General features: G+C 39.0%; 1 protein-coding gene across 1 annotated transcript in view; it reads left to right on the top strand.

Annotated features, from left to right (window-relative positions):
• Obsc (Obscurin) overlaps positions 1 to 12,882 on the top strand; it is a gene marked incomplete at its 5' end in the record, with an annotated part of 198,231 nt that overhangs the window by 149,051 nt on the left and 36,298 nt on the right. The window contains one exon of the mRNA XM_017613775.1: positions 5,597 to 7,248. Within this exon, the coding sequence (XP_017469264.1) occupies positions 5,597 to 7,248 (1,652 nt within the window). The remainder of the gene's footprint in view (positions 1 to 5,596; positions 7,249 to 12,882) is intronic.

The raw sequence follows: 12,882 nt of genomic DNA, 5'->3' as shown, positions 1-12,882 counted from the left end.
TCGGAAAACTCTGGTTCTTTTCAGGAGACTTTCAGTAATAATACCCAATTGTTTATTGAACCATTTTTAAATACGAACGATTTTTTTTGGTCCGCTCATTGCATTTTTCGGCGTTTTTGTGGGTTTTTAGCGGACCTATAAATCATAGTTGCGATGAAAAAATGGTTTAATAAGAAATTGGGTATTATTATTGGGAATATCCTGCAGATAAACAGAGATTTCCGGTAGAAAAATATTGATTCTTAAGAATTCTATATTATTTCTACGAAAAGTTATTTTTTCCACATATAAAAACACATGGAAATCTTTGAGCGTTTTGAGCGAACTCTAAATATTTTTTGATTTCAAAATAAAATATAGGGACATATATAGAACAATCCTAGGGGGTAAGAGCAAAAAATTCTGACTTTACTTTTTCACATGCATTTTTGGACCACCCTAATTTCCATACATATCTAGCATATAAGCTCTTATGCATCGAGTGCAAAATAGTTTAGTGCAAAACGAATTAAAATTTTATGTTCCTAAATATTTCTTGCTTAGCACCATATAAGAAATATGATGATGACATGATATATTTATGTAGGTACATACATATATTTTTACACCATACATGTGCATGTAATGTTGCATAACAAGCCAATTAATTCAATTATTTGTTTTCTTTTGTTTTGTTAACTCCGTTCAATTAACTGATTTTATGAATTAGTACATTTATTTGTAATTTTTTATGGAATCGGCATCGGAAGATTCTTTCCCTATAAGCCGATTAATCGGCATCGGCATCGGTACCTGAAAAAAAAATTGGACCCGGTCGGACTCTATTATTACTAGCTGCAATATCACAAGGTCTCCGTGTATTATTAAAATATCTTCGTTAGCCAAATAAAGAAAAAGAAACTAATCAAATGCACTGAGAAGATAACTACGAATACCGGAAGGCATTTGGTTCGTTTGGAAAAGCCAGCAACAAAATCCAGAGAATAAGGTATCTTAGGGCAGTTTTCTCGACTGCGTGGTAAAAATTTACGGCCAGTCGCTTTATCGACTTCTTATCGATTGCCTGTTATAAGCATGTGAGCGAGAAATTTGACAGGCAGTCAAAGCACCAAAGCCAAGTACCTTTCAACTTATTGGAATTATTTAAATTAATTAAGTAAACAAATATTTGCATACTTCTTTCATTAATAAATCGCAACAATATTGTGCATTTTTAAATAAAATAAATTTAATTTTAGTATAATAAAGTGCAAGATTGAAGTTGCTAAAAATTGCGTTGAGTTTAGGCAATTTTTTTCCTTGGCAGTGTAAAGCAGTTCCTTCCATATCAAGATATTTTTCGAACATATTTTAAGAAATTTCTGCAGCCTTGTGGAGTGCTGCCAGCTTTTCTTTTTATCACATCACGACAGAAACAGCTATATGGGATTTGACGATTTTGACAAATCTCAAGTAAAAGTAAACAACGCCTCAGAAACTTTAGATGCACTTAAATTTGCTAACACTTTCACAAAAAACCCCTTTTTTTAACATTTTCGCTATTTATTCTTTTTATAAATCATATATTTTCCAATTTAACACAATAAAACCACGTATTCTGTCGAAAAATTTATTACTGAGAAAATTTACTATTTTACAGTTTATTTTATCCTCCTATTTGGCTTTGTTTACTCTTAAGAAATTTCATCGTNGTTTACTCTTACTTAAGAAATTTCATCGTCGCCGGCAATGCGGAATCTTGTATTATATCATTCTTGTTACCATATATATTTAGTGTTGGACAATTTTTGCTCCTAAAATTAAGAAAATTATGTCGAGCAAAAATAAAACTTCGCAAAACCGGGAATATGTGATAGATTTCAGACCTTGAGTGGTAGATGTGGTAGATGCTCAAAAAGTGGCAGATATACCACAATGTGGTAGAAGTCCGATCACTGATTAGCATTATTAACATTATCAGCCGAAATATTAACATCATCAGCATATGAATGGTGTTGTATTTGTATCCAAAGTATTGTTAACACCCTCCAGTACTGCTGGAGTCAATCGCTACTTTTGAACCGCTAGTGCACCGACTCCTAGGTAAGTAGCTACTCTATTAACCCGCGGTGGTGCACATGGTAGTGCAGAGTCGAACCAGTCGGAAGCAGAATAGCGAAAAACTACGACAGAGGGCGCGCATAAATCACGCAAGTGACTAATTTAGTAACTCCCGGTAGTGCAGAGAGAGCCGATGGTGACTACCGCCTAGGACATTGCCTTGTAAAAGTAATCGATGAAATACACTGCAAGTAGTCGGTCGGTAATTGACGGAGTTTATCAGGTAGCCACCGATTCATCAGTCCTGTGGTCGCTCCCCCGTACTGCAGGTAATTCTTATCACTCTCTAACGACAATGGTGCAGTGCTGCCACTTTACCACAACTGTGGTAGATCTACCACATTTTGGGTAATTTTTCACTTCTACAACTACCTNTAATCGATGAAATACACTGCAAGTAGTCGGTCGGTAATTGACGGAATTTATCAGGTAGCCACCGATTCATCAGTCCTGTGGTCGCTCCCCCGTACTGCAGGTAATTCTTATCACTCTCTAACGACAATGGGTAATTTTTCACTTCTACAACTACCGCGTATTTAAAAAATCTACCACAATTTTACTGAAATACAATTATTAACCTAATTCCCCGAAATCATATCGTGTTAGTTCAAGAGCTGAAGGTGCTGGCAAGCATTTCAAAATTTCTACATGAAGGATATATGATGGTTTTCACTAAGTCAAATTCAGTGGCATTTGTCGACAAATAAGTGAAAACACGTTTTAAAATGGAAGTAAAAAACGGTTTATCGATTGACTTAGACCAGAATAGGTTTTTAGTCGTATACATGTGCTGTTAAATTGGCTATCTCTCTGCTGTTGGTCCATAATCTACTCGGGAAAGGTATGGGAAAAGGAGATAAAGTTGTGTCAAAATATGTTGCCAAAATTTGTTGACATATAATAATGTTGTATGACATAGTGTAAACCAGTCTAAAGCTGCATTTACACGAGTCGATTTTCGTGGTAATACATTTCCACAGAAAACAAAAGATGAACGAATGCCATGAATTTTCAATGCGTTTAAATTGTGATATGTTTACGGTGATTTCGTTTCTACCAAAAAATGTTGCCCTTTCACAGTGCAAACTGTGTTTGATGTTACACTAAACCCTGTAAAAGGGTAGGTCTTTGCCTTATTTTCCTTGTCCAGCCCACGCATTCCATAATATTATCGTTTTAACCAACCACCTGATTTTCGGGGTACCCATCTCCCATGACAAAGCTTCAAGGGGCAGATAATGTGCGTTTTCTGCTGTATAAAAGTGTGACATTTTAATGAACGGACACAAAATTTTCTCACCGTTTGCCTTTATTTTAGTATCCAACGCGAAAAGAGAAATGGGCAATGAAAAGGCGAAGATGCTCAAAGAACATTTGTGCATTAAATTTAAAAAAAAAATCGCTTACGTTATTTTCGCAGTTAGGGCTAGGATATGTATGCGGCTTAAAGAAAACATGAGACCGTAAAACGTTTGCTTGCTTGTTTAATTCCCTGAACCGTCCCTGTTTTGATATGGCGCTTCATTCTTTCATTTCAAATTGAAAACACATTGCGATCATATTGTACTAGCAATATAGAAGTATTACATATATGGTTACTACAAAGTAATTCGGCGAATAAAAAGTTTACAAATATTCTACCACACTTTTTAAGAGATCTACCACTGTTTTTATTAATAATCTACCACTAACTTGGTTTCTGGAGTGATAACACTGCACTGGTGTTGTTTTATCAACAACGATTTCACGGTTAGTGTCAATGACTTTAGACCCTGCTCGCGTTAGAACTTTGGTCGAGAAATCAGAAACGTTGTTGGAATCAGCAGCCAGATTACAGGAACAGTTAGATTGTGTACTTAGCTGATTTAAGCTCGTAAAAGCTTCATTAAAAGTTGATGAAAAAGTCACATTTGTATACTACGTTTTTCCAGCTTTTGATCAGTGATAAGCACTTGGTATTAAGTTTAACACATTTGATATGAAATGATTTCTTGCAAACACCACAAGCAATATCGGTATCAGCCGTGCATTGAGTATTGCACTTAGCGCAGTTAAACATTGTAATTAGCGATGAACTTAATAGATCGCGAGAGCAAATTAAAAACACGTCTGCACGACTGCAATGCTAAACACGCATTTTTTTAATTTTTGACATTACTTTTACATTTAAGTTTACGTTTTTGTTTAATTAACGATTGTCTATATTTTTTTTTTACTTTTTCATATCGAGCCCTAACCGCCAAAATAACGTAAGCGACATTTTTTTCAAAATTTTTGTTTTGATGCAGAAATGCTTCTAGATGCTCTAGGAATATTTCTGCATCAAAAAAAATAAATTAAAAAAAATGTCGCTTACGTTATTTTGGCGGTTGCCAATGTTTTGTCAAATAACTGCCAATCGGAAAAAATTAAGTGTATGTTGATTCTAAATTTTCAGTAGCAAATTAACAGTAAAAAAATTCGAAACAATCTTTAATTAAGAAAAACACCTTAACTTTAATAGCGGTGTTCATACCATAATTCAACATTTTTTTTTTGTTATCTTTCGTTAATTACTCCACAAAATGAGTGTGGTTTCCTGGAGCTTTATTACTGCTTGGCACCACAATAAACAAAATGTGTAAAAAAAGCGTGGTAATGAATTACTCTCTTGTACATACATTTACTATTTCTTTGTAGCTATTCGTTTAATATTATTTTTTTTTACTTTTCAGAAAGAAGTTAATTTTGCAATTCGTTTAGATAGATTGGGGCTATTGCTATTATTATTGATTTGTATTAGAGTTTTTCCCTACGATGTTACATCGATGTTTTTCTTTGATTTGATGCATCGAAATGTATATCGATATTTTTCGATGCATCGAAGAGCATACATCGATACATCGATTTGCATAGGATTTTTCGANATCGAAATGTATATCGATATTTTTCGATGCATCGAAGAGCATACATCGATTTGCATAGGATTTTTCGGATAAAGTTTTACAACAAAATATGTTATTAACAAAACTGTACAAAATTTGAAATAAATTACTGTAACTGAGCTAATTTGTTTCTAACGGAACATCGATACATCGACTATTTATACACCGAGTGGAAAATTTTCGATGCATCGAAGAGCATACATCGATACATCGATTTGCATAGGATTTTTCGAATAAAGTTTTACAACAAAATATGTTATTAACAAAACTGTACAAAATTTGAAATAAATTACTGTAACTGAGCTAATTTGTTTCTAACGGAACATCGATACATCGACTATTTATACACCGAGTGGAAAATTTTCGATGCATCGAAGCAAAACATCGACATTTTCGATGTATCGATGTTTTCCANGAGCTAATTTGTTTCTAACGGAACATCGATACATCGACTATTTATACACCATCGACATTTTCGATGTATCGATGTTTTCCGACATCCCTATTTTGTGTTTTTTAATTACATAAGCATATGTATATAATTTTGAGCTGTTTTTTGTCTGTCATTGCAGTTACCAATCATCCGAGAACGTCGTCGCTTTACTGATATAATGGACGAAGAGATAGACGACGAGCGGGTTCGTAGTCGGATAAATATGTACAGTTCCAACGATTCGTTCAGTATTCGCAGACTTCGTACGGAATTAGGTCCCCGACTAGACGAATACACTGAAGCAGAAGCTCTCATTGAAAGTCAAAGAGAAGGATGCCTTCCGTTTTTTAGAGAGAAGCCACAAACGCTTGCACTCATTGAATACCAGCCTGCACACATTCATTGCTTTGCTGTTGGTGATCCAAAGCCATGTATTCAATGGTTTAAAAACGACATGGTTCTCAATGAATCCAACAGAATAAAAATAGTCGCTGACGAGGATGGGAGATCTATTTTACGCTTCGATCCTGCTGTTCATACTGATATAGGAATATATAAGGCAGTTGCTAGAAACTCACTTGGACAAACGGTTTCAAGATGCCGCTTAGTTGTAGCTACGTTGCCCGATGCGCCCGATTCTCCAGAAGTATCTGCTGTAAGTGGAACAGAGATCCTTCTCAGATGGAAACAACCAAAAGATGATGGGCATTCAGCAGTTTTATGCTACTGTTTGCAATATAAAGAATTTAGCTCAGACATTTGGACAACCATTGCAGATAATATTGATCACGAGTTTTATCTTGTGCATGACCTACAGCCTCACACCAAATACCACTTTAGATTATCATCTAGAAATCGTATCGGTTGGAGTGAAATGGGCATCCCGTTGACAGCTGAAACAACATCCTTAGATTCACCCAAAATACATATATCAAAGGCAATGGAACATTTGCAGAAGCTAACAGAAAGTGGTCAAGAAATCGTACCAGAAGAGGAGCGTGTCCATACAGATTACCACTGTGAATGCGAACCACCGAATTGGATCACTGATTCTAGCGTAAACGAAAAGTATAGTTTTATTTCAGAAATACATAGAGGACAATTCAGCACAATAGTAAAAGGCGTTCAAAAATCCACCAATGCAATAATCGTTGCAAAAATTTTTGATTTGAATGAGGAAACTGAAGCTTCAGTAATAGAAGAATTTGAGAATTTCAGAACATTAAGGCATGAGCGAATTGTAGCACTATTCGCAGCATATAAGCCAATCAACGTACCATTAGCAATATTTGTGATGGAAAAACTACAGGGTGCAGACGTGTTAACCTACTTTAGTAGTCGTCACCAGTATACGGAACATATGGTGGCTACAGTAATAACTCAACTTTTGGACGCCCTTCAATATCTACATTGGAGAAGTTACTGTCACCTAAATATTCAACCTGACAATATTGTTATGGCTTCTGTGCGTTCAGTACAAATTAAGCTAGTTGACTTTGGATCAGCCAAGCGAGTTAGTAAATTAGGAGCAAAAGTTGCTGCAAGTTGCATGCTTGACTTCCAATCCCCAGAGATGGTTAATGAAGAACCGATATTTCCACAAAGCGATATCTGGTCTGTTGGAGTGTTGACGTACCTTTTGCTTTCTGGAAAGAGCCCATTCCGAGGCATTGATGAATACGATACAAAGCAGAATATATCGTTTGCGCGGTACAGATTTGAGAATCTTTATAGTGAAGTCACTCCTGAGGCAACCCGTTTCATCATGTTTTTATTTAAACGCCATCCAACGTAAGTAGTTTAAACAAATTTTTTCTATTGCTAGTAAAAAATCATAACTCAAAAATGCGAGAAAAAATGTGTTAGATTTTAGAATAAAGATAATAAGATTCCGAGCACAATTAATACATAAGTTTTTTTAAATAANTAGAATAAAGATAATAAGATTCCGAGCACAATTAATACATAAGTTTTTTTTAAATAATGGGCCGTATGAATAAAAATAAGCAACTGCTTTTTCTTAAAGTTTCAGATCTTTTACTCAATTTATTCAAACAAAATTTAAGTAAAAGGTATGCAATTTTAAGAAAAAGCAATTGCTTAGTTTTTATTCATACGGCCCAATAAAAAGTTGGAGCCATTTCTGCGTGCTTAGCTATTTTATATATATTTTATTATGGCGTCCTTCCAGTAAACGAGCTNTTTTAAGAAAAAGCAATTGCTTAGTTTTTATTCATACGGCCCAATAAAAATTTGGAGCCATTTCTGCGTGCTTAGCTATTTTATATATATTTTATTATGGCGTCCTTCCAGTAAACGAGCAATGCGTGCGTTTTCTGAAAAAATGCGATCAATAAGTTTTTGTGGGTATTTGCTACGGACTAAAGAAGCAGTGACAGTGCGTGAGAGAAAATTTTACATAACTAGAGTTCATTCTTTAAGGCAAAACTGTGTGCGTTTGAGCGAAAAGGCGGAAATTCGAAATGTTCGACAGGTTTTTTTACAAAAAACATATGGCACCATTTCGCACTTTTAGTTTCGCATACACACACAGCCGAAGATCAGACTTAAATGCAAAGTACGAGATTTTATGTCAATCAGCAGACAGAGCTGATCATTAATTCAACTGAAAACGGCTGTGCAAGAGAAGAAAATAAAATAAATAAAATTTTACTTTTTTAACTTTGTTTCGGCATTGCATATTTTCATTTAATTTTCGTAAGTTTAACCTTTCGCACTGACAATATTAATTAACACCGTTCACGCTTTTGTGCAAAACAAAGCGCTAATTTTTGCCTTTAGCATCAAAGAATGAACTCTAGTATACTCATGCGTGAGCGTGAGTAGGTCGAATCACACAATCACGCATTGTCACTCATATTAACAAATTTGTATCAATTAATAGAAATTTAACTCGCATACTAGAATTATTACTTTACCCGTATTTAAAGTGTAAATCAAAACAAATGGCAGATGTTATTTGCACAGAGCTTATTTACTGAAGCCGCATTGTAAATATTGTGATTTAAAAGCAGTTAAAAGCAATGAATGAAATTAAAAAAAGGAATCAAATTTTTAAGTGTCCAAAAGAGTTAATAAGAAGGAGGGATGTGCGCTTTTTTTAATATGATAACACTGTACGGCAAAATCAACTTTTTTTCTGGGTATTGGACCAAACCAATTTTTTTAAGAGATTGAGTCATAGGTAAAAAAGTGATTTCTCCGTTTTACGAAGTTAGCCTCCGAAATCGAGATATGGGCCTTTGAAGTTCAAAATAGGACCTTTGGTAAAAAATTATATCTAATTATTGCATTTAAATAACTAAAAACCAAAAAATATAGACGTAGTCCCCCTTTTGCTCTTATTTAAATGTATATAACTGCAGACTTATATTACAGGTGCTATAAGGGTGGAATTTATATCGTCGTAAAGGTGATTAAACCCCTATCTTTCGATATGCATATTTGTATACTTCGTATATAAAAATTTTAGAAAAAAAAACACATTTAAATGAAAAAATAGCTTTATTTTTATAAACAAAATATTGTAAACAACAAAATTACTAACGTCTTTTTTAAATATTGGGATCATTTTAAAGACGATTAAATCCCCTTTCTTCTGATTTGCATATTTGTATACTTCGTATATAAAATTTTTAGAAAAAACACATTCAAAGGAAAAAATACCTTTTTTATAAAAAAAAAAATATTTTAAACAAAAAAATTACTAATTAGTAATACATTTGAATACTTTATTAAAATAAAACAGAAAATTATCTTTAATTTTCATATATAACCTGTTATGAGGTGGGTTTTATCGAAGGCTGAGGTAACTCAGCCGCTCCAGGGTTGGGCGGAGGTCCCACTAACCCCCACTGAATAAAATAAAACACAGTAGTTTACTGTAGTGAACACAACCACACACACACGCGGCTGTTTGGCCAGAATACCGGCACCTTGACGTCCAAGAAGAGAGAGGGAGGTACGGAGAGGGAGAGAGACTAACTGGTCGGCGGTCGGCGTCGTGGTTCAGTGGGCGGGGGCTGTCCGGGGGCTAGTGACGGTAACGGTGACGGTGAGAGCGGTGACGGTTCGGTGATCAATGATGACAACCGTGAGAGCGGTAGCGAGCGTAAGAATGGTAAACGCCCACAGTACTGGTGCTGCAGCCAATGAGAGCTGGTTGCGGCGGCAGTAGCAGCCCCTTTGTAGTAGTGGTTACGGCCCTGCGGTGTTGTTGACGGTGGCCCAAATAGTGACGAGGGCAGTAGCGACCTCCCGCCGTGATAACAGTCTCGGCGGCCCTGGTTATGCTAACGGGCCTCTTTTTGGTTACGACGGGGGCACCAGCCCTGAGCGATGGGTGCTGGGCGTACCTGAGGTTTCTGATGCTCGTGACGGGGGATGACGGCCCGTGGGCGGAGATAGCGTTAGCGGCCCGGATTTTTGACGAAGAGGACAACTCCGGTCCTGATGAGTAATGGCGATGACTACGGCCCTGGATGACGAGGATGTGGGCGGTTCTTACAGATGGCACGTAGCGGCTCTTCGGTAGTGGTCTGGCCTAGGGGCGGCGATGCTATTGGCGGCCCAGTGATCGTGAAGATGTGCTCGTCCTTGAAGGTAGCGACAGCCCTGGATAGCACTGGCACAATTTATGGTCCTCGGTGACAGTCGGCGGCGGATCTTCACTTTAGTCGTGGCCTAGAGGCGGTAGTTGATGCTGGCGGTCCGAAATAGTCACAGAAGGAAAGCTACGGAAGTTGACCTACGGAAGCTGATCGTTAGTATGTTTCCTGCAAATTGTCGGCCCCTCCCGCAGGCAGGGGGGGAGGGGGGCTAAGCCGTCTCGATGCGCCCCGTGCCTACCTGTGGAGGCGGAGCAGTATGTATTCAATCGTGGTGGCTTGGCATTGTGAGGCGGTAATGGTAAAACATTCACACGAAGTGTGGAGGCTCGGCCGGTGTGTGTGTTTAGTGACTTTTATTGTAGATATATATTTTTGTAAGGTGAGAAAGAAAAACATTTTTTACATAAAATAACCAAAAAAATTTACTTAAAATAAATACTATTCTCGAGACTAATATTTATAAATATTTGTTTTGTACTTGTAAGGTTACTTATAGTTACACCTAGTTTTCCTCTTTCAGGTATGAAATTACATTTCACTTAAAGGTAGAAAATTCAGAAAGCAAAAAATAAGTTGTTCATTTCATGCGTTTTATAAGTGCGTATGGCATATATATGATGGGATGTTAATCTTCCAGTTCCGTGGGGTGTTTTTACAATTTTGGTGGGTCGTATTGTGTAACTTCCTTCTCGATCTTCAAATTCTATCACACGGATTTGCTCGCGGTTCCTGACCAGGGCGTGGTCTGCGTCCATGCGGAGGACATAGAGTTCGCGTCTGTGCCAGCGGATTCGCCATTTGCGTAAGTTGTTGTATGGTCATTGTAGGCGCAGGTTTCGGAATGGATCTTCCGGTGTTGTCTCCTCGATGTGTACTGCACGGTCTAGTACGGGTTTTACCATGGTGATCTCTTTGTTGTTGCTGTCGGCTGGTGGGCTGGTTATATCGCGAGTTTCGGCAGGGCGTGTAGTGATCGTGAACAGCGGTTCCCATTGGTCTGGGTGTGGTAATGCTAAAGGTGGCTCCATTTTCACGCTCCGGATACGTGGCTTGTTGGGTGGCCATGGGACTGCTTCGAAAGGAGGTCGCCATGGTAATATTGGCCGAGGTTCGTCAGGTGGTGTTGGTTGGAGATTCTTTCTCGCTCTTTTGCGTGATGCTACCTTAGCTGTTTGCATCTGAGTAACTTTGGCCGACGGGTAATAGTACAACTCCGGTAGGTTGTGTCGCAGTGTAATGACATGCTTGGCTGTGGTGATTGGGCCGGTGATTTTGGAAAACAGCATCTTGGGGTAGTCTAAGGAGTGGGTTAGTTCCTGGTTCGGTTCCTCATCCAGATGAGCCCGTTCTGTTAGGCAACACATCGTGGGTGTAGGTTTCGGTGACGTATCGGGATTTAGTGGCTGGCCATCTAAGGTTACAACAATGCCTCGTTTTGACAGGAAGACCATTCCTAGTATTATTCGTTCGGCTAGGTTCGCTCGTTATACTTGATTCTGACGGGGTAGGTGGGCGTACTGGCAACGCATGTCTGATCCGCAAGTTGGATGTTCTGCTTATTAGGCTGCGGTCGGATGTTGAGTCGTTCTAAGTGGGCGCGCATGCTGTCGTCCACGTACGTCAGAGTGGCTCCTGTGTCCATTAGTGCTCGTACGTGTAAGCCTTCGATGGTTACGTCGGCGTAGAAGCGACCGTCGATATTCCGCCGTTCGGATTGCAATGTAGTAGCTTGGGTGATGGGTGGCGCTGTAATGGTTGATTTGGGGCATGGACAATTCCTGAAGAAAGTTCCGCCTTGTCCGCAACGGGAGTAGAACAGCCGCCGTGGGTTGTGACAATGGTAACGCTGATGCCCACGCTTCTTGCAGCAGTGGAAAGGTTGTGTGCCCTTTGTCTATTTTGTCTGGATTCTTCGTTTCTAAGCAGCTCATACTCATCGGTAAGCTCCATGAGCTCCTCGATCGCTTGCGAATGGTATCTTCTAACTGGTTTATGTGTCGTTTAGGCAGGAAGTATCTTTCTGCCTCGGCGCGGAATCTAGCCCAGGTGGAGTGCTTTGTCGCGTAAGATCTCGGGGAGGGTTGGGAGCAGTTGGTCTGGCAGGATTTGGTAGCATTCGGCCAGTTCCTCAATCCGCTCCAGGAAGTCGTGTAGGGCATCGCCGCCGGAATAGTGTACGCCCCAACGATGGACAGTGCTCATTACTTCAGCGTTACTTAACCTGTCTCGCTGGGGAGCTGCCGGTTTCGCTCCTCCGAACTGTAAGAATGATTCGCCCAGTTTTATGCCTGGGGTGGCTTCGGGTGATGGCTTTGCTACCCTGGCTTCTTCAGCGGTGATCTCCATTTCGTGTTCTTTTAGGAGGTTTTCGGTTGATTTTCTACGTCGCTTGGTTCTGATGAAGTGGCTTAAAGTACTCCGTAACTCAGCGACTGTGTTCCCCTCAACTGGTAACTGGTGTTGTCTGCACTCCTCCACTAATCTCTCTTTCTTCAGTAGGTATATCCAGCCCAGAGAGCCCACGTTCAGCGTCGTGGTGTTATTTTCGCTCGTCGGTATGTTATTTGTTGTGGTGTGTTCGGTGAACCCGCTCCGACAGGGTTGGTGCTTGTTGATGCTTTTGCACATGCGCCTGCAGAGCTGGGTCCCTGCTCGGGCGCCATTTATGAGGTGGGTTTTATCGAAGGCTGAGGTAACTCAGCCGCTCCAGGGTTGGGCGGAGGTCCCACTAAACCCCACTGAATAAAACATAACACAGTAGTTTACTGTAGTGAACACAACCACACACACACGC

This window comes from Rhagoletis zephyria, unplaced genomic scaffold (assembly GCF_001687245.7).
Source record: "Rhagoletis zephyria isolate East Lansing unplaced genomic scaffold, Rhagoletis_zephyria_1.1 Rzeph_scaffold_00715, whole genome shotgun sequence".
NCBI classification, from domain to species: Eukaryota; Metazoa; Arthropoda; class Insecta; order Diptera; family Tephritidae; genus Rhagoletis; species Rhagoletis zephyria.
Note: the sequence above shows the minus strand (reverse complement) of the source record. Positions and strands in the feature narration are given on the sequence as shown.